This window comes from Moschus berezovskii, chromosome 11, assembly GCF_049115385.1.
Source record: "Moschus berezovskii isolate FMDL1 chromosome 11, NW_MosBer_1.0, whole genome shotgun sequence".
NCBI lineage: Eukaryota > Metazoa > Chordata > Mammalia > Artiodactyla > Moschidae > Moschus > Moschus berezovskii.
The window spans coordinates 89,300,820-89,323,803 of record NC_142470.1 but is presented as its reverse complement, the minus strand read 5'-3'; the positions used below and the strand labels follow the sequence as shown (position 1 = coordinate 89,323,803).

Below are 22,984 nucleotides of genomic sequence, written 5' to 3'. Positions count from 1 at the left end.
ATATATTTTTGCTGGTGGTGAGAGCAACACACTAGAACTCTCGAAAGTTCAATGCAATATGGACAACAGAAAAGATACTATATACATTCCCATCTTCTCAGAACTAGACTTTGAATTAGAAACCTTACACATGACTTGCAGTTGACAAACACTGGATTCTGAAGGAGGAAGAACATCCATTTTAGGCAGGTAAACACTAATGTCTTTACAACTTCAGACAACTCCAGATGACCACCATTACTAAATTACTTTAATCTCTTAAATTACTAATGTAAAGACAGATGGTGTACTTCAACCTGTTCTTATACTCCTGTAAACAGCAAATGAAATTCAACGACCTGTGAATCTACTTGATATAAGCAGAAGACTGGCCCCCAAAAAATCCCTGCTGCTGCTGCTGCTAAGTCACGTCAGTCGTGTACGACTCTGTGCGACCCCATAGATGGCAGCCCACCAGCCTCCCCCATCCCTGGGATTCTCCAGGCAAGAACACTGGAACAATAATTCAAAGCACAAATCCAAATCGTCTGAGATTCCATCCTCTTTATTGTGAAGTTTCAATTTAACAAACATGTATTAAGTGACAAATTAGGTGCAGTGCTGGGGAAACAATGTGAGTGAGTCTTCGCAAAGACTGCACTCCTTCCTAAGGAAAGACTTAAGCAACTGATTACCACAGACTATGGTACCAGGACAGCAGAACTCAAATGTGACACAATAGACAACTCACAAAAGAATACAAACAGTCAATAAATCAAACCATTATTTGCCTACTGGATCAGTATATATGAGAAGAATAATAATAACCATCATACGTTGGGGTTCTGGGAAATGGACACTCAACTTATGCTGTTACTGGGTAACACTTATGTAGGACAATTTGAAAAGATGGTTGCTTAAAACTGTGTATTTTTTACCTAAAAATTCCACTGTTTTTGGTGAATGGGGAGACTATAGTTTCGTCAAAAGAAATATATAAGGAATAAATTCACCTTTAGAAAAAACGGTGAGTTCAGTCTGATAAGATAAATTTCTGATGTCCACAAGATATTCAGGGAGAAATGTCTAGTAAACAGTTGGACACAGAACTAGCATTTACTCATGATATATGCTACTCTTATACACATCATAATTTCACTTAATCCTGCCAAAATTCAAAGGGGTATGTATCCCGGGGCAGGATCAGGATTCAAACAGAGCTCTTAAACCAAAGTACTTAATCAATATGCTATTCAGACTCAATGTGTTTGGCACCTGGCAGAAAGATCCAAGGCAGAAATACGGATTTGCAAAAAAAAAAAAAATCAATTATTATTATTTTTTACTATTTATTCATCAGAAATTTATTGAGGACCTAATGTGGGACCTAGGAATATATTAGATGAAGTTACATTTTCTATCCACAGGGAACCATAACAGAGACAGACATGAAAACAAAAAATTACAATATGGCATCACAGTACTAACAGCAACAGTTAAGAGGAATAATACTAACCCCAGAAGGAGAGGACTGTCAATTCTGCATTGGAGGAACAGTCATCACGAAAAGGTCCAAGAAAGGAAGACAATGCCTGACCACGATTTTGAATAATAAGTTAAAAAAAAAGAGAGAAGAAAAGAAATCTCCCAAGAGGACAGTGGAAGCAGGAAAGGAAGGAAGGTTACTCCAGAAAAAGACAGTGGCATAAATGGTCACGCCACCGCCCAACACAACATAGTTCAAAGAAATGCACGTGGGCCACCAAATCCATTAACAGTACCCTTCAACCATTCCAATCTCTACTCCCCACTCCTGTTTTTCTAGATGTTGAATAGGATAAAGGAAATAAAGTCTCTGACTCTATTAATTGATGCTCTAGAATTGATGCTTTTGAACTGTAGTGTTGGAGTAGGCTCTTGAGAGTCCCTTGGACTGCAAGGAGATCCAACCAGTCCATCCTAAAGGAAATCAACCCTGAATATTCATTGGAAGGACTGATGTTGAAGCTGAAGCTCCAATACTCTGGCCACCCGATGCAAAGAACTGACTCACTGGAAAAGACCCTGATGCTGGGAAAGATTGAAGGCAGGAGGAGAAGGGGACAACAGAAGATGAGATGCTTGGACAGCATCACCGACTCGATGGACATGAGTTTGAGCAAGCTTCAGGAGTTGGTGATGGACAGGGAAGGCTGATGTGTTGCAGTCCATAGGGTTGCAAAGAGTTGGACACGACTGAGCGACTGAACTGAACTGACTCTATTAAGTCTCATTAGCCAAGGAGAAGATGTACTCTTCCAACATCCCCTCCAAACAGAGAACTGAAGAGGGACAGGACAGTCTGCCAGCCCACCAGAAGGGGCAAGTGACAAGGTGACTACCACATTGGAAACAGCTCCCCACAGCACTGCTAGCAACTGCCTCAACCAAGCTTTTCCCTTTCTTGACGGAATTTGTTACTACCTCAAGTTACAATGTCTAGTCACCCTTTTCTTTGTTCAGTGACTGTCTCCCTTGTTAGAATATAATCTCCAAGAGGCCAGAGGCCTTATCGGTTTTATTCACCACTGTATCTTCAACAGTGCCTGGCACAAGATACTCTGCAAATGGTTACTGAATGAATAGTTTTATCTTATCCAACATGTAACAGATTAACTTTAAAAACTAAATCAACATTTCACTTTCAGAAGATACTCAGAAATTTATTCAATATTTATGAATAGCATCTCTAAGCCCACTAATTTTTTTTTCACTGTAGCAAATGTTTCAAACAAAGTATGTGTCCAAAAAGAAAACCTAAACTCTGCTCTATTCATACTCATATTTTATTACAGTCTCTCTGTACCAAAAGGAACAAGTTGGCAATTATGGATAAAGTACTAGAAATTGATGCTCTGTTTCAATGAAATGTGCTTAAGGGAAAATGGCAGGAAACTACTCCACACTTAATGAAGAAGTCCAAATCTTTGATAGATATAAAACATATCTAAGGTAAAAAGAAAAAAGTGACCAACGTTATTAGAAAACAAGTATTGCATGATATCTATAAAAGGGTCACCAATCCTTGGTGAGTCAGTTGGTAAAGAATCCATCTACATTTCAGGAGACTGCCTGCAATGCAAGAGACACAGGCTCGATCCCTGGATCAGGAAGATCCCCAAGAGAAGGAAATGACAATCCACTCTACAGAAATATACTTGCTAGGGAAATCCCATGGACAGAAGAGCCTAGCGGGCTACAGTCCATGGGGTCACAAAAGAGTTGGACACGAATGAGCAACTAAACCAAATGTGATGGCCAATCCATAGAGATCAGGCCTTGCCAAAACTGCATGTTATATAAAAGGCCTGAAAAGGCAGTATCTTGGAATCTGTTTCACCACTGGCCATTTCACTTTAAAGTTCCTTTGAGCCACCAATCACTATTTTCAGAAACCTTCATAGGTTTCAGGCTCCTTGTGTCACAAATGGAATGGCTTTTTGCCATTCTTTTACACTTCATAATGATGGCAGGAACTAGTGCCACAAGCTTAGTGATGCCATTATTAGTCTAATTAAAGGTTTTGACACAAATAGCAGATCAGGACTCAAGAAGCAACCTCACATGTCCAAATATTGTGGGGAAAAAAAATTTACTATCCCTAATCTATTTCAAGGCTAATAAAGGTTCAAAGAAGACCTAAACGTTGCCTCGTCAAATCCATTTCTCAACATAAATACCATGTAAAATCACACAATGAATCCACTCAAACCCTTTTAAAATGGGAGTTCGAAAAAGAAGCATTTAAACTACTCTAGGGATACATTTATTTTCCTCGCCTAAGTTATGACCAACCTAGATAGTGTATTAAGAAGCAGAGACATTACTTTGCCAACCAAGGTCCATCTAGTCAAGGCTATGGTTTTTCAGTGGTCATGTATGGATGTGAGAGTTGACCTGTGAAGAAAGCTGATCGCCGAAGAATTGATGCTTTTGAACTGTGGTGCTGGAGAAGACTCTTGAGAGTCCCTTGGACTGCAAGGAGATCCAACCAGTTCATTCTAAAGGAGATCAATCCTGGGTGTTCATTGGAAGGACTGATGCTAAAGCTGAAACTCCAATACTTTGGCCACCTCATGTGACGAGTTGACTCACTGGAAAAGACTCTGAGGCTGGGAAAGATTGGGGGCGGGAGGAGAAGGGGACGACAGAGAGTGAGATGGCTGGATGGCATCACCGACTCGATGGACATGAGTTTGAGTGAACTCCGGGAGTTGGTGATGGACAGGGAGGCCTGGCGTGCTATGATTCATGGGGTCGCAAAGAGTCGGACACGACTGAGTGACTGAACTGAACTGAAGTGTTAACACAAATAAATGGAGGAATTACATGTAATCCCTAAAAACAGATAGGCAGAAATTACCAACCACGCTATGACTTTTTAACTAAGCATTTTATTTAATCACACCTGCATAAAAGGATAATTTAAAGGGTACAATTTTTTTTGAGATGCAAAATATTGTTCCTAATTAAAGCAAACTTTATCCAGGGCTGTTTACTCAAACAAATGTTTTGGTTTGCGGAATTTTTTGGTGGGGATCTTTTGTTTGGTGGGTGCTGTTTTCTTCAGAGTTGTCGCTAGAAGTCACTAAACACTTTAACCAATACCACCATTTCTAAAAAATATTTTGTTCCACATATCTGGCAACTTTTGCAAAGTCTGTTTATAAACTATGTCTTTTCAGTGTACAAATAACATTAAACTAAGAAAATGCACATATACTCATAGGCCAAAGACCGTATAATGAATGGACTAAATAGTAAGATTCTTTTCGGTTTGTATTAACTCTCATTGGTAGTTCCACATCCCAGAACTGCCATGATCTTTCCTGGATTCTATCAGAGTCTGATCAATGAGATCTATTTCTCTGATAAGCATTCTTTAGAAAGAAAAAATCAGACTTAGTCAAAGACAGAATTTTTATAACTGCAAGCCGTAACGGCCAGTTTGATGTAATTTGCATTATCATGTTATCACTATCGTGAATTTAAAAGATACAATCCATTTAGAAAATGAATCCCTTTGCCCAACCATTCAAGTTTAAAATAAAACCAACACTTCTTCACATACAAACATAAAGGTGGCAAGATACAAGGTCTCAACTTACCAAAGAAAAATGAAACGCCCATAAGACCAATAGGAAATGTATCTCAAATACTTAATAGTTAATGTTTACAATGAAGTTTGATCAAGTAAAATTAACAGCACCACTTATGAAAAATGAAAAGCAGAAAACAAAAAGCTTCGTACCAAAAGTCAAAGATTCAAATATCCTCAAGTTGTTTTCACCAGTAAGTAACAGTCTAGTCTGCCAAATACTAGGCCAAATGGGTAATGTCATGGAACTGCCTGTAACATCCTCTCATTCCAACTTCACTCATAAATCAGAAGAAAACAATTTAAATGTCAACCTCTGCTTTTAGGCTCCGTATAGTTCAACTACCTCTAAAAGCACCCCATTTCTTCCCATATAACTCACAAGGGCTAAGCAAAAACAAGAAAGCAGTATCATTCAGTTGCCCACCAGCCAAATATACATAACATCTATTAACATTTTGAGGTATTGAAATGGGCACCTGCTAAAGCTTTTCCTTCAAACATTCTGTTTTATTCTCCCTCTCTTCCTTCTCTTTACCTCCCTCCTAAACATTTCAGCACTGAGTTATCCAGATAACCATCATACCCTCACCACAAGAAAACACCTTTCAGAGTACACTGCCCTTGAACACGACCCTTCAGCTCTCTGGTGAAGACCCCGCACGCGCCCTGCTCCTACACATGTGGGTCCTGCCCGCCTCTGCTGGCCTCACAGAAGCCGCTTCCAGTGCGTTCACATCACCTACACACCACCACTTACCGTGCCGGGCATGTGGCTTCTCTCGTTCTTCCCGTTCTGAGAGCTGCCATTCTTGAGTTTCTTTTTCTTTTTGGCTGTTTCTTTGTGCTCTTTCTGTTTGTTTTGCACTTCGATGAGAACAGAAATAAAGCTGTTCTTCACTTCTTTCTCAAACTCCAGTTCGTCTCGCAGGGCCAGCTGTTGCACCAGCTCTTCGGAGTACTCCTTGATGGCCGTCTCGATTTCCTCTAGCAGCTCATTTAATTCAGATACCGACAGCCTTTTCACCCCTGACCGAAAAACAAAGCAGAGTGGACACAAAGACCAAAATGTTTCAAGGCAGCACAGCAAAGTGTTTCTCGCCAAAGAGCAAAAACATCATATTCTGAGCAATTAAACTGTGATTGTCTCAGACCCCTCAGACTCCTGGTGGGCAGGTCTGAGTAGAGGTAGGTGGGGAAAGTTACTTCTCAAATGGCTGAGAAGAAAAGTATAACAAAATGTTTTACTTGTCCAAAATCAATGGTTCCATGAACAGTACTTCAGTCAAGACTTAATAAGCTTGTGCAAGGAAAAGAACACGAAATCAGAGATAGCGTACAGGAAATCACCGTACTGAAAAGAAATCACAGGCCATTGAGCAGGGTTCTGGGGCACTTCTGAAGAGAGGAAAAGTCCATTTGAAAGAATTAAGCTAAATACGTACTTAAACACACATACCCCAGTGTGTGAACTTTACTGAGAATTGGGAAGATGAAGGGCAGACGATTCCCTGAAGACCCTGTTCAGGTTTTTCTCAGCACTTCCCTTTATCCTCAGGAAATACTAGAGAAATAGGACATTGTTGAAGCCCTACCCACCAACACCTCAGAATATGACTGTGTTTGGAGACTGCATCTTGAAAGCGACAATGAAGTTAAAATTAAGCCATCAGGGTGGGCGCTAATCCAATGTGACTGATGCCCTTAAAAATGAGAAGATGACACAGACACACCACAGCAAAGTCCACGTGAGGGCAGAGGGAGAGGCCTCAGAGAAGTCAGACCTGCAACACCTCAGTCTCAGACGTCTAGCCTCCAGAACTAGCAAGAAGCAAACTTCTATGGTTTCAGCCACCCAGCCTGTGGTATTTTGCTACAGCAGCCCAAGCGGACAAATACAGGATTCAAAGGTAAATATGACACAGTCCCTAAGCAAAGATAAACAAATGCCCTGAGTACCACCGGGGGGAGTGAGGAGGGGAAGAGAATGCACCCCAGCCTGTGAGGACCAGAGGCTCCTGCAGCTGGCCACACTGTATGGCTGAGGTGCGCCAAGGCACAGACAGCACTAATTAAGTAAAGTTTCTTACTCTCTTCATAACTGCTTGTGCTAGACCTCTTAAGAGTTTGAATTTCCTGGGAAAGCATTGAAAGCCGATCTGACTGGGTAGGCGTTTCATCATCTTCTGGGTCTGGTGATTCCTGCATCATTTCTTCAATTTCTTCAATCACCTTCCAAAATATACAAACCACTGTTAGTCAAATACACATAGGTAAAACAGTCCATCTGTAACACAATGCTCATCTGCAGCAACCAGAGTAGAAGTCCCCTAATTCTATATTAGCCAGCAGTGTGCAGGAGTCAGTGTTCTGAATAATCAAAGGTTTGTAAGAGTACACAAGGTTTATCACAAAAAAAAAAAAAATTACAATATACTAAACACAAAAGTAAACAGCCCATGATTTAAGACACTCATCACACATCAGTTGGCCCTATCAGATCTTGTAATCTCTGAGGAGTGCTGCTAAAAATACATGCATAGGACTTCCCTGGTGGTTCTGTGATTAAGAATCCACCTGCAGGGGACACGTGTTCAATCGCTGGTCTGGGAAGATCCCACAAGATGAGGGGCAACAAAGCCCATGCACCACCACTGCTGAGCCTGAACTCCAGAGTCTGATCCACAACAAGAGAAGTCAACACAACAAGAAGCCCGGGTGCCGCAACTTCAAAGTAACCCCACTCACCACAGCTAGAGAAGGTCAGCACACAGCAGTGAAGACTCAGAGCAGCCATGAATAAATAAATATTAAACACACACACACACACATGATCTACTTGAGACATGCCAGAACTGGATCACAGTTATAGTTAAAAGAAAGCAAGTGACAGAGAATTTACCATATGCCACATCCAAGTACTCAATCTAAAGCTATTTAATAAAACTGAGATAAAATTTATAAAATACAACAGTGTAAAAACCTTTACACATAAAGCAAGAAATTCTTGCTTTGGCAGGAAAGTTTTCCTTTAACAACAGAAAAAGAATTTCATATATTAATTCAAGGGAAGATAAAGGGATGATGGTCTAGTGGTTAGGACTCCATGCTTCCACTGCAAGGGGCAAGGGTTTGATCCCTGGTGGAGGAGCTACGGTTTTTCCAGTGGTCATGTATGGATGTGAGAGTTGGACTGTGAAGAAAGCTGAGGGCCGAAGAATCGATGCTTTTGAACTGTGGTGCTGGAGAAGACTCTTGAGAGTCCCTTGGACTGCAAGGAGATCCAACCAGTCCATTCTAAAGGAGATCAATCCTGGGTGTTCATTGGAAGGACTGATGCTAAAGCTGAAACTCCAATACTTTGGCCACCTCATGCAAAGAGCTGACTCACTGGAAAAGGCTCTGATGCTGGGAAGGATTGGGGGCAGGAGGAGAAGGGGACGACAGAGAATGAGATGGCTAGATAGCATCACCAACTCTATGGAGGTGGGTTTGCGTGAACTCCGGGAGTTGGTGATGGACAGGGAGGCCTGGCGTGCTGTGATTCATGGGGTCGCAAAGAGTCGGACACAACTGAGCGACTGAACTGAACTGGAGGAGCTAAGATCCTGCATGCCATGTGGCCAAAACAAAAGTTTGCCATTAAAAAAAAAAAAACACTTACGGTTACCAAGGGGAAGGGGAGGTAAGATAAATTAATAGTATGGAATTAACAGATGCACAGTATCATATATATAAACAAGATAAAGATTCACTGTATAGCACGGGGAACTATATTCAATATATTTATTATATAATATATATACACTATAATAAGTTATAACAAATCTAAACAATAAAGATATATACATACATTATGTATAAACAAATCACTTTGCTGTATATCTGAAACTAGCACAATATTGTAAATCAACTAGACTTCAATAAAAATAACTTTAAAAAAACAGACCGAAGAGTTTAAAAAAAAAAACTTATTAGGGTAAGACTACAATATGCAGCAAGTTTAACCCTTTAAGCAACAAGGAAAAATAGAAGCAAACCTGAAGGAGTGGGGATTACAGTAATTTAGTAAGAAGAGTTTCCAAAACAGGCATTTTTAAACACACTGAAAGAGGCAAAGAATCTGTTTCTGTCGGTCAAAAGCAGGGGCAGCTTGGTTTTCAGGCACAGAACCGAGGAGGCGACGAACTCTCAGGGTCACACCTCTCCCAAGTACCCGGTCCTCCCACACTCCATCATCTAACTTACCATCCTGCTTTTTAAGCACCACACCCTCTTCAAGCCTAGGATGATCCAACCACAAACACGATGGAGCGTCAAGACGACACATTTTTAACGTACCCCTCCCAATCTTGCCATCACACATCTCTTTACTGACCTCATCTTTCCAACCTAAAAATACAGAACTTACAGTTTCAGTAGCCGTGGAACATGATTTCAGAAGGAAGTTCGTGCACCACAGTTTGACAATACAGCAGAAGTGGGAAGAGTATTCAGAAAATGAGAAAGCTGATTCAACAGGTTTTAAATGAATACAGGGTTGACATTATTAGAGCATTCCACAGGAATAATGCTCACTTCTTTCCTGGGTATACAATAAGGACTTCTAGTAAGTGCTAATGACTTCTCCATAGGTTTTAGAGAAACTAGGTAATTTCTGCACAGATACTGTTTTCCCATGTCTGCTCAAATTTAAGAAAAAGGAAAAATTATAGTATTTTTTCTGATTCCAGTGGAGGTAACAGCCTTCTTTTAAAGTAACCTGCAATACTGTTTTAGCAATGCTTATCTTGGAAAACTGCATATATTGAAAGATGTTCCCAACTAACATAATCCATCTACTTCGGATTACATATACTTTCTTCTTTCCTCAGAAGCTGTTAAGCCTCTATTACCAGGAAACACAGGGAAAATAAGTCAGCTTCAACAACCCATCACTTAATGGCCATACTAAGAAGTGGTTTTGCAGCCGAGGTTCCCTTTCCTCGATGGAGGGGACTCTCCTTTGTACCTGGTCTGCAGTGAAGAGGGGCTCGTCGTTGACGCAGGAGACGATGATTGAATGCATATCCAGCTGTTCTCTCAGCTCCTCATCATCTGAGGTATCAAAGAGCAAGCTGTCACTCATCTAAAGACAAAAACAACCCACTGTTAAAAGCAGGGCCTTCTGATCACAACAAAGTCAAAGTGTCTGGGTCCAGAGGGCTGCTGAGGGAACCGCCGCTGAGAGGCTCAAAAGGCAGAGCTCATTACAGTTACTGGGTATCAGGCAGTATGGGAGGCACACCGCACAGCCACCTCGGACAGAAAGGAGGGGAAAGCAGAATAAACACGAAACTGCTGGGGGCTGCATACTTTCCCTTTTGCCCAAACGGACATATACTTCGCTGTTTATTTCCTTGAGAAGAGGGTCCAGGAAGTACGAAAATATATGGTATTCTACAGCAATTTGTAGGGAATTACAGCAAATGGGGGTGGGGGGACAGACAGGGTTAGCAGCAAATGTTATTTAATTAATGATCTAATAGGAAGATCGGTATATGTCAAAATTCCACAGAAAACAAAGTGTGTTACTTGCAGACTAATTTCTAATACAGTGAAAGATAAGCAATCAAATTCTTGGCAGAAGGGAACTATCTACAAGGGTCATACTTAGCCCTTCCAGTAGAACCCCCTCTTCTTCCAAAAAAGTTTCCAGCTTCCAAAAATATCTTTAAAGCTAACTATCCTGGAGATTTTCCCTTTGCCTCACTACCATTTTTCTCCCCACTCTGTGCCCCAGGACACTGACCTTTACGGACTACATCAAAGGATACCCTTGACTTTCGATTTCCTAGTGGCCTAACACACTAGCACATACTAGCAGGAGCTAGAAGGTGGGACGGGGGTCGGGGGAGAAGTCTGGGCATGTATTCTGCTGTCTGTCCCCACCAGACTCCAAAGGCTCCAGCACCTGTCGAGCTGATCTTGCCTGCTTGGCTCCTCTCTACAGGTCCTGGTAGCTTGTTCCCCTCCTGACCTCTCTTCATGCCTAAGGCTCATGCTAAAGGGCTGCTTGCTGTTGGCATCCCCAGGGTATCTCACCATGTCTAGCTCATACGGTGTCCTCTAACCTGCCTACGCCAGTATCAACAGTCCCTATAATAATGGCCTCGAGTTTACTAACTGTAAAGGCCTAACGTGGAAAACCCAGCAGCTTAAAATGGACAAGCGATCATCTAGCTATCATCTATCCATCATGACATGACCTTCCAGATGATGAATAAAACTGAAATTAGAACTCTTATTTGTCAGAAGGAGTAGAAACTGGGTTCTCAGAGAACAGATGGGCAAGGAATTATGTAAGAAGCAACTGTGTATTTTTTATTTTATTATTTACTCTTGGCTACCCTGGGTCTTCATGGCTGCACATGGGCTTTCTCTAGTTGAAGCGAGCAGGGACTACTCTCTAGTTGCAGTGTGTGGGCTTCTCATTGCAGTGGCTTCTCTTGTTACACAGCACAAGCTCCAGAGAGAGAGCTCCCATAGTTGTGGAGAATGGGCTCAGCTGGTCCACAGCATGTGGAATCTTCCCAGACCAGAGATCATACCTGTGGCCACTGCATTGGCAGGCAGATTCTTAACCACTGGACCACCAGAGAAGTCCACAATCATGTATTTCTAACAGATAGTATTTAATTTAAAAAGATAGTATTTTACTTGGGAAAATTATTTTATATAAACACATAAGTTTATACATATGCATATATGTATAATTGCATATATATTATATACATATAAAACTGAAGACACAATTGGATGGATGTAGGTCTCTACTACCTTGGTAGTTTCTCACAGGTCTCACATTTAACAGTAAACACACACCACAGAGTAAAAAATACCTGCAGGTGAGAAATACAAGGGGAAAAAACACCAGTGAGCTGCAGCTCATGACATTAGGCTGGGGGAGGAGCCACAGCAGCCCTCCCGCTCTATCTACCACCACACAAGGCAAGGCCATGCTGCACTGCAGTGATGACATCCTCGCTGGATTTCTCACTGAATCATCAGGCTGGGAAGTTCTCAAAGAATTTACCTCTCATGTAACCTTTCTCAGAAAGCTACTCCAGAACGTGCTCCATTAAAACCAGGAGGAAAACCAAAAAGGGAGCAGACACTGGATCTAACCCAAGAAAGAGGTGAAGGGGATTCTTGTAATGACAGTGAAGTAAAGATCCCAGAATGATGGCTACAGAGCTAAACTAGACAGTAACCGGTTCAGATTAGAACTGTTACTGCAGAAGGAATCAAGAAAAACACCGGAGAAAGAAGAGAGAGACTGACAGGTTAGCCGGTGTGTCTCATGTACTAAAGTGAGCTTTATGGCTCTACTGAGGTTGAATTAGTGAGCTAACGATAACCTAAATTAACCACAAAAAGGCAATTATTATGACCCGAAGGAAAAAAATTACAAGAGGAAACGCCATCATAAAACGTACTTAAGTGTGAACATTTAAATAGTCAATACAAATGATGAAGATGCAACGAAATATTTTGACATAATTATATTGGGAAGATGAGGGAAAACCAAAGTTTTTGTGAGAGTTATGGTTGGAGGGAGGGACGACTCTGAGACTGCTAAGTGCTCATCCTCTGGGTTGAAAGTCAATGGATAAAGTCTAAAGTTGAAGAATAAAATTAAGTAAAATGACAGGAGAATGTTATCTGCTAGAAGAAACAGTTGAAGTAGCTGAAAGTGGCTGCTACCGCTAAGTGGAAATCAAGGGTGATAAGGTAAGTAGGGGGGAGACTGCTTTTTCATGTTAAGCTCTGTAGCTTTAGTTTACTTTCTTTAAACTAAGTTATCCTGTTAATAAGAAAGGAGAAAGGTCAAGAGATCTGGCTCTTGATGAGACAGGATGTTTAATTTCTAGATTGTAGAAGGAGAGATGAAAGGGGCCACATAAGGATGTACGATGATGTAGAGTAACCCTAAGAATTACATCCAGTGATCCTAAAATTTCAACACGCTCCTCCCTTCGAATCACAGTTTTGTGCTGTAACTTGAGGACCATACCTCTGTCTTATTTTTTCCCCTTAATAGACAAGTGAAAGTTTTAAAATTACTCCTAAGGAACACATTATTATCTTCTATTTCTACTCTTGAATATACAAAGATGCATTAAACAAAGCCCCTGTTTCTAAAGAAGCACGCATGGTAGGAGGAAGAATATGGCTCAGGAGATATTCCTAAGGCAAACAATTTAGAAGCATTCTATCACATAAGCATGATCAAGAATGGCACTGGATTTAGAACAGGTTTGCAGCTACTGCCAAAACACATGAGTGATACCAATAAGCCATTAGAACAAATTTCCATGACAACAGAAATAATAATCCCAGACCATCTTTCCAGAGAGGGAGCCAAGCCCATTCCCCACAGAGATGGCATATGCTAAGGGCTGGAATCCCTTTCGGGCTTTGAAAACTAACCTTGGCTGTCATGGGTATCATTCTTCACGCTCCCATTAGGCATCAATGTACCTTCTCTTTGCCAAGCATTCCCATCACTCCTTTCTGTGCCAGGTTTAGATACAGAGCCGTGGTTCTGTTTCCCTGTACGAAACAGAAGCTGCCTCAAATGGAAAAAATGTGCCCCTGTAAGAATTTGGAACGTACCAGTTGCCTTCCTCTAGAAAAGACCTATCACATTTAGAAGTGTCCCATCTTGAACATCAATTTTTAAAAAAAAAATTAAAAACTGAAATCTAGGGAGCTATAGTTTCCAGTTTGTCTCATCCTAATGCAAAAGAAATCTCTTCCCCCTTTGTCAAAAAAAATTTCATATAGACCCTGTTTTACAGTTGAAATAATCTAAAGAATGGTTTCAAAAGATAAATTTTGCATAGCTCAGTTATGGAAATAACAGAGCACACAGTTGGCAAATTCCCAGGTTAAAAAAATTAATTATATGGTACCTAATAGTATAACATGGTTGCTTCCTACATAGTTCCTTGCTGTGCATTTGTTCTTCAGGAAATTAATATGTGCTACTCATTCCCAAGAACTAGACTTCTCATCTTAGTTGTATTCATCACCTGCGTAATCATGTGAAGATAGACAGATGTTAAGGCTTCCTGGTGGTCCAATGGTTAAGAATCCAATTGCCAATGCTGAAGACACAGGTTCAATCCTTGGTCCGGGAAGATCCAACATGCCATGGGGCAACTAAGCCTGAGTGCCCTAGGGCCTGTGTTCCACAACAAGAAAAGCCACCGCAATGAGAAGTCCTCGAGCTGCAACTAGAGAACAGTCCCTACTTGCTGCAACTAGAGAAAGCCCACTGTCAGCAACAAAGACCCAGTGCTGACAAAAATAAATAAAATTAATTTTTAAAAAAGATACTCAGATGTGAGATGGTCATTTGTCCATTTTAACCTGCTGAGTTCTCCAGGTGAGCTTTTACAATGAGCATGAGTACTAAATTCACTACTAATCACTATCTTTGCTTATGCCATTGCTCTGGTATTGAAAACAGTCAAAAGGCAGATAAAGGGAGTGACATCCCAAGAGGTAACCAAAGATCAATATTCAGTAAAACTGTATTAGAGTGTCCTGTTCATGTGGCTAAAGTACTTCTCTTTGAAATGATGAAAAGATCTCCTCTACCATTTTTTACTATGTCAAACAAAGTACTCATTGGCTGGCTATTGTGGATTCAGCACTATGTTAAGTAACATAGAAAACAGTTTTAAAAACTTTCCACCATGGTCTCTGACCCTATAGTCTTACTGATGAGATTATCTGTTCACTCAACAAACACTTGTCTTAGTTCTCACTATGGGCCAGGCACCGTGATAGCTACTGAGAAGACACACACAAAGATATCTACCAGGAAGTTACAATCTAACGACAGATCCACAAACATAATTAAGAAACACCAATGATGATTTAAGACACAGATCAAGTGCTGTGAGGAGCAGCACCCAGGAGACTTGGGGGTCAAACTCTGTGGGACATGTAAGTCCTTTACGATTTTCACACCCTGACAAGTGTGACCGATTCCCACAGAGAGGAGTGCATTTTCCTTCCTTGCTGGGATTTAGTCTGTGGCTGAATGACCATCTGTCAGAGACGCTGTAAACGGGGATTCCCCCCAAGTGAGAGGTTGGATTAAGTGTCCTTTAAAGTCCCTTCCAACTCTAAAATTATATAATTCCATGAGATCAGCAAAGGCTGAAACAGTAATAGGGAGCTTCAGAGAGGAAGGGAAACTTGAACTAAGCCCAGAATGATAGTTAAGATCCAAATAAACAGAAGACAGAGGATAAGATATTTTGCTTTACTCCTGCCCCTAAATGTATGTCAGGTCAGACTGCAAAACAGCTTAAGGAGATTAATAACTGGAACAAATAAATCCTGTATGTACTAGAATACAAAGAAATATAGTCAGAATCCTACATTTTACTAGAAATAGTAGGCAGCAAGCTTTTCTGAATCACATTTTTAAGAAAATCATTTCAGAAAACATTAACAATACTGTTTAAAATACAGTCCTACTGCATTATACTCCCAGAAATTACACAAATACACTTAGTGAAATATAGAGCATGCCAAAAGACCTGGCATAAGTCTACACTGCTATTTGATGAAGAATTTAAATAGTCCAACCCTGAAACCTCCATTTGGCCTCCTTTCTCATCAGCGTTAAACCACACTGTGATTTTCCACTTAAAGCAATTCTCTTCCCTTTGCTATCCCCTTTGCTGTCCTTCCACCTGCACTCACACTCCTTACTCAAGGTGTCTTCACTTTACAATTTCAAGACATACACAGCAGCCTCCAACAGTTAGCCAAGAACACATCAAAAAGCCAAGATTTGAAATGTCTTTTAAAGGTTCTCCAATATTCAAACATGTTACATCCAGCATTAAATTCATCAGAAAGTTAACTCTCTGTAGACACTCCGGAATCCTCCATATGTTAAATCAAAGCCTAAGGTTCTTACCAAGTATTCTCAACATATCAAAGTTATGTTATGTAAGCTAGAAAAAAAAAGTGATAATTGCTATTCATACACAGGTGATGAAAATTTACCTAAACATAAAAAAGCTGAGTGTGTGCTAGGGAAGAACTGGAGGGAAACGTTAGCAAGTGGACAGTACCAAAAACCAAGATGGCAAAAGAAGACCACTTCACTTGCCATAAGCTTGGAAATAAGAAGCAACTCAATGAATTGTGGTTAGATAGAAACGCTACTTTTTAGTTCCAGTATCAGAATCAGTTATTCAGAAACTATTGGTGCAAATCCTAACTTACCCCTTTTTCTGAGAGATTCAGAGTAAGCAAATGCAAGGTCCTAGTATGAGATGACTTCCAGTCTACAGGCATTACATTTCCGTAATTATCTGTCAGGGCATTCCAAATCCTTAAAAAAAAAAAAAACTACAATCAATGAAAGTTAACATTCTACCATTATTAAACAGATATCTAGTACTACAGTGAAAGAGAGAACAAAATATATCACAGCAAAAAAAAAATAAGAGGTCTACTGTTTCTCAGAAAAGCATCAACAAACCAGATCCTCCTGCCCTGAATAAGACTAAAGGAAAACCCAACCATTGGGCTGACAAGTCCTGAGGGAAGACGACATGGAACAGAAAACTCACAGTCAACAGCTAACATTTCCACTGTCTTGTGTGCCAGGTATTACCTAAACCATTTACATACATTCTAAGCAATTTACTTACATTAGCTCATTCAATCCTCAAAAAAGAGTACCATGAAGAACCATTATTATCCCCATTTTACAGATTAGGAAACTAAAGCACAGGAAAGTTAAGTCGTGTTTCCCAAGCCAAAACAGGTAGTAAACACACTGTGCTTTATAATTATTTTTCTTTCGTAACTTCCAAACATATAGACTGTCCCACAGAGTGAATAATCTCTCTTTAACCAATGAGAAAGAATTTCCAGGAGAAGGAATTCAGCCTCAATATGAGACTAGGGCTTAATATCTAATTTATAGTGTAAGACTAAGATAAGATGAAAAGGGAGTTCACAATAAAACACACAGATTATACCCAATGCAATTACTCTTCTGTATTAACAAACAGAATTTGGGAGGCGGGCAACAGGGTAAAATGAAAAGAGCACTTGACTAAATTCAGAAAACAAACTCTTATCTCCATTCGTCCTCGATCAGTCTCTGACCATGTACTTTAACTTCTGCAGGTATTAGCTGCTCTTTTTAAAACAAGAAGCTTGGATAAGGATGGCTGACATTTCTTCCAGCTCTATTACTCAAAGCATTCATTCAAGTTAGTTATATTGATGAAAGTTCCAAACCACACCAAACTAAGGACTGCAAACCAAATTCATGACCAAAATTCAGTTTCAGTCCCAAAGTAATAGCCAGCATTTTTTAAAAAGGCATTATATGAAAAAAGAGTTCAGAAATATAAATGAAATTAAATTAGTGTAAGTAAAGTTAAACATTATGCAAATAAGCTATTTAATGGTCAGAGATACACACATACAAGTCATTAAAAAAACAAAGCTAACATTTTTAACAAGTATCTAATTGTGAATAAGCCACTAAAAAATTGGGTGGGTTTTTTCCTAAGTGTGTAAGATATTAGGATACAAAAATAAGACCACTGGGATTATAAAAATAAGAATGCAAGCTTCAAAACAGTGAAACAACATACTGATTTAATGAACTGGAATTTGGTGCTAAAGAGAAGCAATGGGACCACAACTGCCAAAAACAGACAATCCCCAAATGACATTTGGCTGTTGAATGCATATTAGCCTCCATGAATATGTGAACACAAAAAGCTCGAGAAAACTGGCTCATTTACCCAGCAAATCTCTCATATGCATGGTTCATTCCTATCCTCCTCTCTGCTGGAATCCTCATTTCCTCTAATGCCAATATGCTCAAATTGGAAACACTCTGGGTTGCTAAACTTGCTGGCCCACCTCGTCCTGGGTAGATTTTCAAATACTAAATGACCAACCATACTAAATGACTAACCCGGTCAGGAACCACTAGGATATTCTAGTAGGTAAAGACGGTCCAGAGTTTTTGAGGTTTGTTTTGTCTGCTGTTGTTCCTTCTTAATTGAGGCCATAATAAAAGGACAAGTGGAGCGGAAGAGTTCACGTAGAATAATTGACTGTGGGTGAATTTGATCTCCCAAGAAAATGAAGGACAAGTCACAGTCCTCTATCTTTACCAAGGCCAGAACATTTGTGGTTGAAAGGACACAAGGCCGGATTAACTGAAAGATTTCTAGAATACTCCAATCAAGACAAACTGCCTTCATCATAAAGCATTACAGCCAGTCATAAACAACTAGCAGGGCAGCTCTTTTCCTAAAGAGGTCAAAGTCTCACTAACATTCAATCCCTCACTAGACCCTTCTAAAGTAAAACTTTAGCCAATAAGCACAATCTGTATGTAACCAAAACTAAAACTGGGACTCAGAAAAAAATTAAGTGCCCTAAGGAAGGGCCCTATTTGAGTGAAAGAATTCTCAACTCTCTCTAGTGAAAGGAACAGGAATGAACTCTATCAAGCAATAGAGAGCATGTTTATGTAACAGAACAGGGACCATGAGAGTGGTAGGCAACTCCTGCTTAGAAAAGATTTCTTATGCATTCCCAAATCAAGCAATATGCAGTACCACCAATGTAATATCTACGAAAATCATCAAGAGTAACAAAAGTTTTGTATCAACCTAAGATTTAAGCAAAGGCTAAAATACACTCCTTTACAGACAGTACAGGTAAATGAAAAATAGGGAATCTTATCTGTGTACAGCCACTAATTCATTTAGATAAGTTACTCTTGATAAACCCAAATATATAATAAATATGATTTTAAAATCCAGAGTACGTCCTGAGTCTACTGATTCTGAGTATATAAATCTATGCATAACACAATCTTCTCTTCAGGAATAGACTGTTTAAAATGTCTTTTGCCACTGACTGCAGGCTCAGTCGTGTCCAACTCTTTGTGACCCTATGGACAGTAGCCCACCAGGCTCCTCTGTCCATGGGATTCTTGAGGCAAGAATACTGGAATGGGTTGCCATTTCCTATTCCAGGGGATCTTTCCAACACAGGGATCAAACCTGTGTCTCTTGCACTGGCAGGGGATTCTTCACCACTGTAAGGCACCTGGGAAGCTTGCATATCAAAACTCCTCCTTCTATGCTGGGGCAGAACACTGTACAGAGGTACCAATGAAAAGACATAATCTCTAAACAGAGCTAGCCCTGAACCACTGCTAGCTAAGCCACTGGCCTCCATTCCCAACTCCCTCTTCCTGATAAATATTCTGATTCACAGAGGAAAGAAAACCATCAAATGACAAGCCCCTTCCTTTGCCCATGGAGCCTTCTCTCAAGCATTCTTTGTTTTTCAGTTGCTCAATCGCTCAGTCCAGCTCTTTGTGACCCCATGGTGTGCAACACACCAGGCTTCCCTGTCCTTTACCATATCCCAGTTTCCTCAAACTCATGTCAATTGAATCCGTGATGCCATCCAACCATCTCATCCCTTTTCCTCCTGCTTTCAATCTTTTCCAGCATCAGGGTCTTTTCCAGTGAGTCAGCTCTTCGCATCAGGTGGCCAAAGTACTGGAGCTTCAGTTGAATCATTCTTCCCTAACCTCTAATCTCTCCATCCCATCAATGCTCTGAAAATCCATCCCTACCCACAACCTCAGTGTTTACTCTGTAATTTTACCCTCAGGCTCTCCAGAGCTCCTCTCCCCCTACATTACAATATTGTCAAATCCCTCACTCTCATTCCTTTCAGGATCTTTTGGAGGAAAACTATGGTGCATAACAACCCTCATTTAACTAAATTATAACTGGGGTTCCGGGAGATTAAATAACCTCTGTCCCTCCATTCTCCTAGCTCTCATAAATCCCGGTGCATTTTTGACCATTGCCCTGTAATGCACCGATCTCCCTACCAGACTAGGTGATCCTTCCTATTAATAACCATATCTTTCCCTTTTCGCACTCAACCTGAGCTCTCAGATGAAGCCAATAATCTCCTGTGGCATAAAGGCTGCTTCAACGTCAGTCCCTTTGCATGCACTGTATCCCTGAGCTAGAATACTAGTAACCTTTCTTCACCTGCCAGGCAAACTCCCACTCATCCATCAGGATCCAGTTTTCTCTATGAAGTCTTTCTTCACACACATACACAAAATCCCCTGTATTTTGCACATGTATCAGAGCGTTTGTAACATTCATAAAATGTTTGTTTACAAATCTAGCTTCCACCCTGGGTTGCGCTCTGCTTGACAGCGGTAATGTCCAGTCACCTTGGTATTCCCAGTGGGAAGCAGCACGTAGCAGGCGCTTAATAAATTCTAGTTGAGCGAATGAATGACTACACATGTGCCCGAGGAAGTACTATCTGCAACTATGAGGCTCAGTACAAGAAGACTCCTCTCTAAACCAAACAGAGGTTGGCTTCCAGGAAGCAGGAGGAGGCTTAAGGGCTCGTAGAGGGGCAGGAGAACACGAGATTTAAATTCCCAGGCGCTCAGAGGCCGAAAGCCTCTAGGAAGGAGGTGGGAGAACAGGGAGGGGCGGGACTCCAGAGTTGGAGGCGGAAGGAGAGAGCGGGGAGGAGCCTGCGGTCGGCGTCCCGCCGAGGCTGCCGACCCCGGGCCACTGGGCAGGGAGAGAGGGGCTGGACGACGGGCAGGGGAGGCCCCCGCCCGCTCCCGGCCTGGGCCCGCACTCACTCGTCCCCCTGCAGGAGGCTGCACTCGGTGATGGGCCGCACAGCCGCCCTCGGGGACTCGGCACCCGGACCCGAGGGGCGGAAACACAGGCTCAGCTTCTCCTCCAAGTGGCAGGCCAGCGCTGGGAAGCCGTCGCCACCCCCACCCGGCCCTGCTCCGGCCTCGGGGCTCGCGTTACAGTTCTCTTGGTCCTGGAGGCTCCGGGCCGGCTCCTGGAACTCATAGAAATCCTGCCAGTCCCCGTCCGCCGCCATCGCCGCCCGGTGCCGTCGCGCGCCCCGCCCCGGCCCGGCCCCGGTCCGGCCCCGGTCCCGACCCGACCCGCCCCGCCGTCGGGCCCCGCCCCCGGCTCCGCCCCCGGCTCCGCCCCCGGAGCACCGCCCCGGCCAGGCCCCGCCCCCGCCCCGCCCCTGGAGCACCGCCCCGCCGTCGGGCCCGGCCCCGCCCCCGCCCGCTCTTGGCCCTGGCACCTGGCCTGTTGCTTTCAGTCTTCCCTTTTTCCCAGTCTTGGATTTCTGAGTTGAGCGCGGGTTCCGGCAGAAAGGAAAACCTTAACTGCTTTGAATCACTTCTTATAACCTTTGCAATTCCATGGACTGCAGCATGCCAGGCTTCTCTGTCCATCACCAACTCCCAGAACTTGCTCAAACTCATGTCCATCCAGTCGGTGATGCCATCCAACCATCTCAACCTCTGTCGTCCCCTTCTCCTCCCACCCTCAGTCTTTCCCAGCATCAGGGTCTTTTCCAATGAGTCGGTTCTTCACATGAGGTGGCCAAAGTACTGGAGTTTCAGCTTCAGCATCAGTCCTTCCAATGAATATTCAAGACTGATTTCCTTTAGGATGGACTGGTTTGATCGCTTTGCAATCCAAGGGACTCTCAAGAGTCTCCAACACCACAGTTCAAAAGTATCAATTCCTCTAGACTAAGTATGGCTAAAATAAAGAGTTTCTTTAAACTTGCACGCAGTGTGGGGTTATTCCCCAAATCAGTTTCCCCAAGGTAACTTTCCAACCAGAAGAACAGCCACAGTCACTTGGAAATGCTTAAATGGTACCAAAATTCATTCCACAAATATTTTATGTGTCCCACGTGCAAAGCACATGCTAGACCCTCTGCAACATACAAAGATGAATAATTATGCAAGTTAATATTTGCAAAGCACTTGGAACAGGGACTGACAGTAAGTACCAAATGAGTATGTTATGTAACTAATATATAACTGCTCCCTATAGGGGTTTACAGTGTAGCTAGAGTGATAAAAGTGGAGAGCATTCATACCAAAAAATATAACTAGGAGTAAAGAGTTACTGTTTAATGTGTATTGAGTTTGTTTTGCAAGAGGAAGAGTACTGGAGATGGTTGCTCAAGAATATAAACGTGCTTAATACCACTGAACTGTATACTTAACATGGTTAAGATGGTAGTTTCTTGTTATGTATATTTTACCACAAAACAATTTAGGAGAAAAGGAATAATTCTAAGGGAGCATGAATATGTAAAGATAATAAATACCTAGGAGTTGATAGAAGCTATCTTTGGACTGTAGACATCAAATAACTTCATTTAGGAACATAATTGGATCATAAAAGATGAATTCCTATTCTGAAAAGTAAATACAAAGTTAATAATAGAAAATAAGATTTTCCTGGTATGCTCTGTTCATCTCTTGACAACATGGAAACCTACCCTGAAGAATACATGTTAATATCAAATTTTCCTATTTACCTTTCCAATGGATTTTGTCTCATATTTCAATGATTTGTCACATATTTAACAAGATACTTTTATGAATCAAGCCTAAGGAACTGTTGATAAAGGCAATATCACTACCTTCCCATTTCCTTTGAAACTGTGAAGGGAGCAGATATTGAGCTCTACATAGCCAGAGCTAGAACTGATTACTCAATAGTTTACAGCTTTGGGGATAATGAGAAAACATTAGCTCAGCTGACATTCATCTATCTGAATACTACTCAGAAGTGATGCACTAAATGTAAAAATCGGTCTCTCTCTAGGTATTGGGCTACTCAGTTATGAGAAACTATGGAATTGACTCAAACTCTCCTAATTATTTACATAGCTAAGGCAAAAAAATAGTTTTTCTTCTTG

The 22,984-nt window shown here is 41.4% G+C and overlaps 1 protein-coding gene across 2 annotated transcripts in view; it reads right to left on the bottom strand.

Annotated features, from left to right (window-relative positions):
- FEZ2 (fasciculation and elongation protein zeta 2) overlaps window positions 1–21,171 on the bottom strand; it is a 43,949-nt gene extending 22,778 nt beyond the window's left edge. The window contains exons 1-5 of one of the 2 annotated variants that reach the window (XM_055399526.2): window positions 20,871–21,171; window positions 16,415–16,523; window positions 10,128–10,244; window positions 7,207–7,348; window positions 5,877–6,145 (exon numbers count right to left, since the gene is read on the bottom strand). In XM_055399526.2, coding sequence (XP_055255501.1) covers window positions 5,877–6,145; window positions 7,207–7,348; window positions 10,128–10,244; window positions 16,415–16,523; window positions 20,871–21,124 — 891 coding nt within the window. In that variant the 5' untranslated portion in view covers window positions 21,125–21,171. The remainder of the gene's footprint in view (window positions 1–5,876; window positions 6,146–7,206; window positions 7,349–10,127; window positions 10,245–16,414; window positions 16,524–20,870) is intronic. The other variant, XM_055399528.2, reaches the window with a different exon arrangement.
- Between the last annotated feature and the right edge of the window lie 1,813 nt (window positions 21,172–22,984).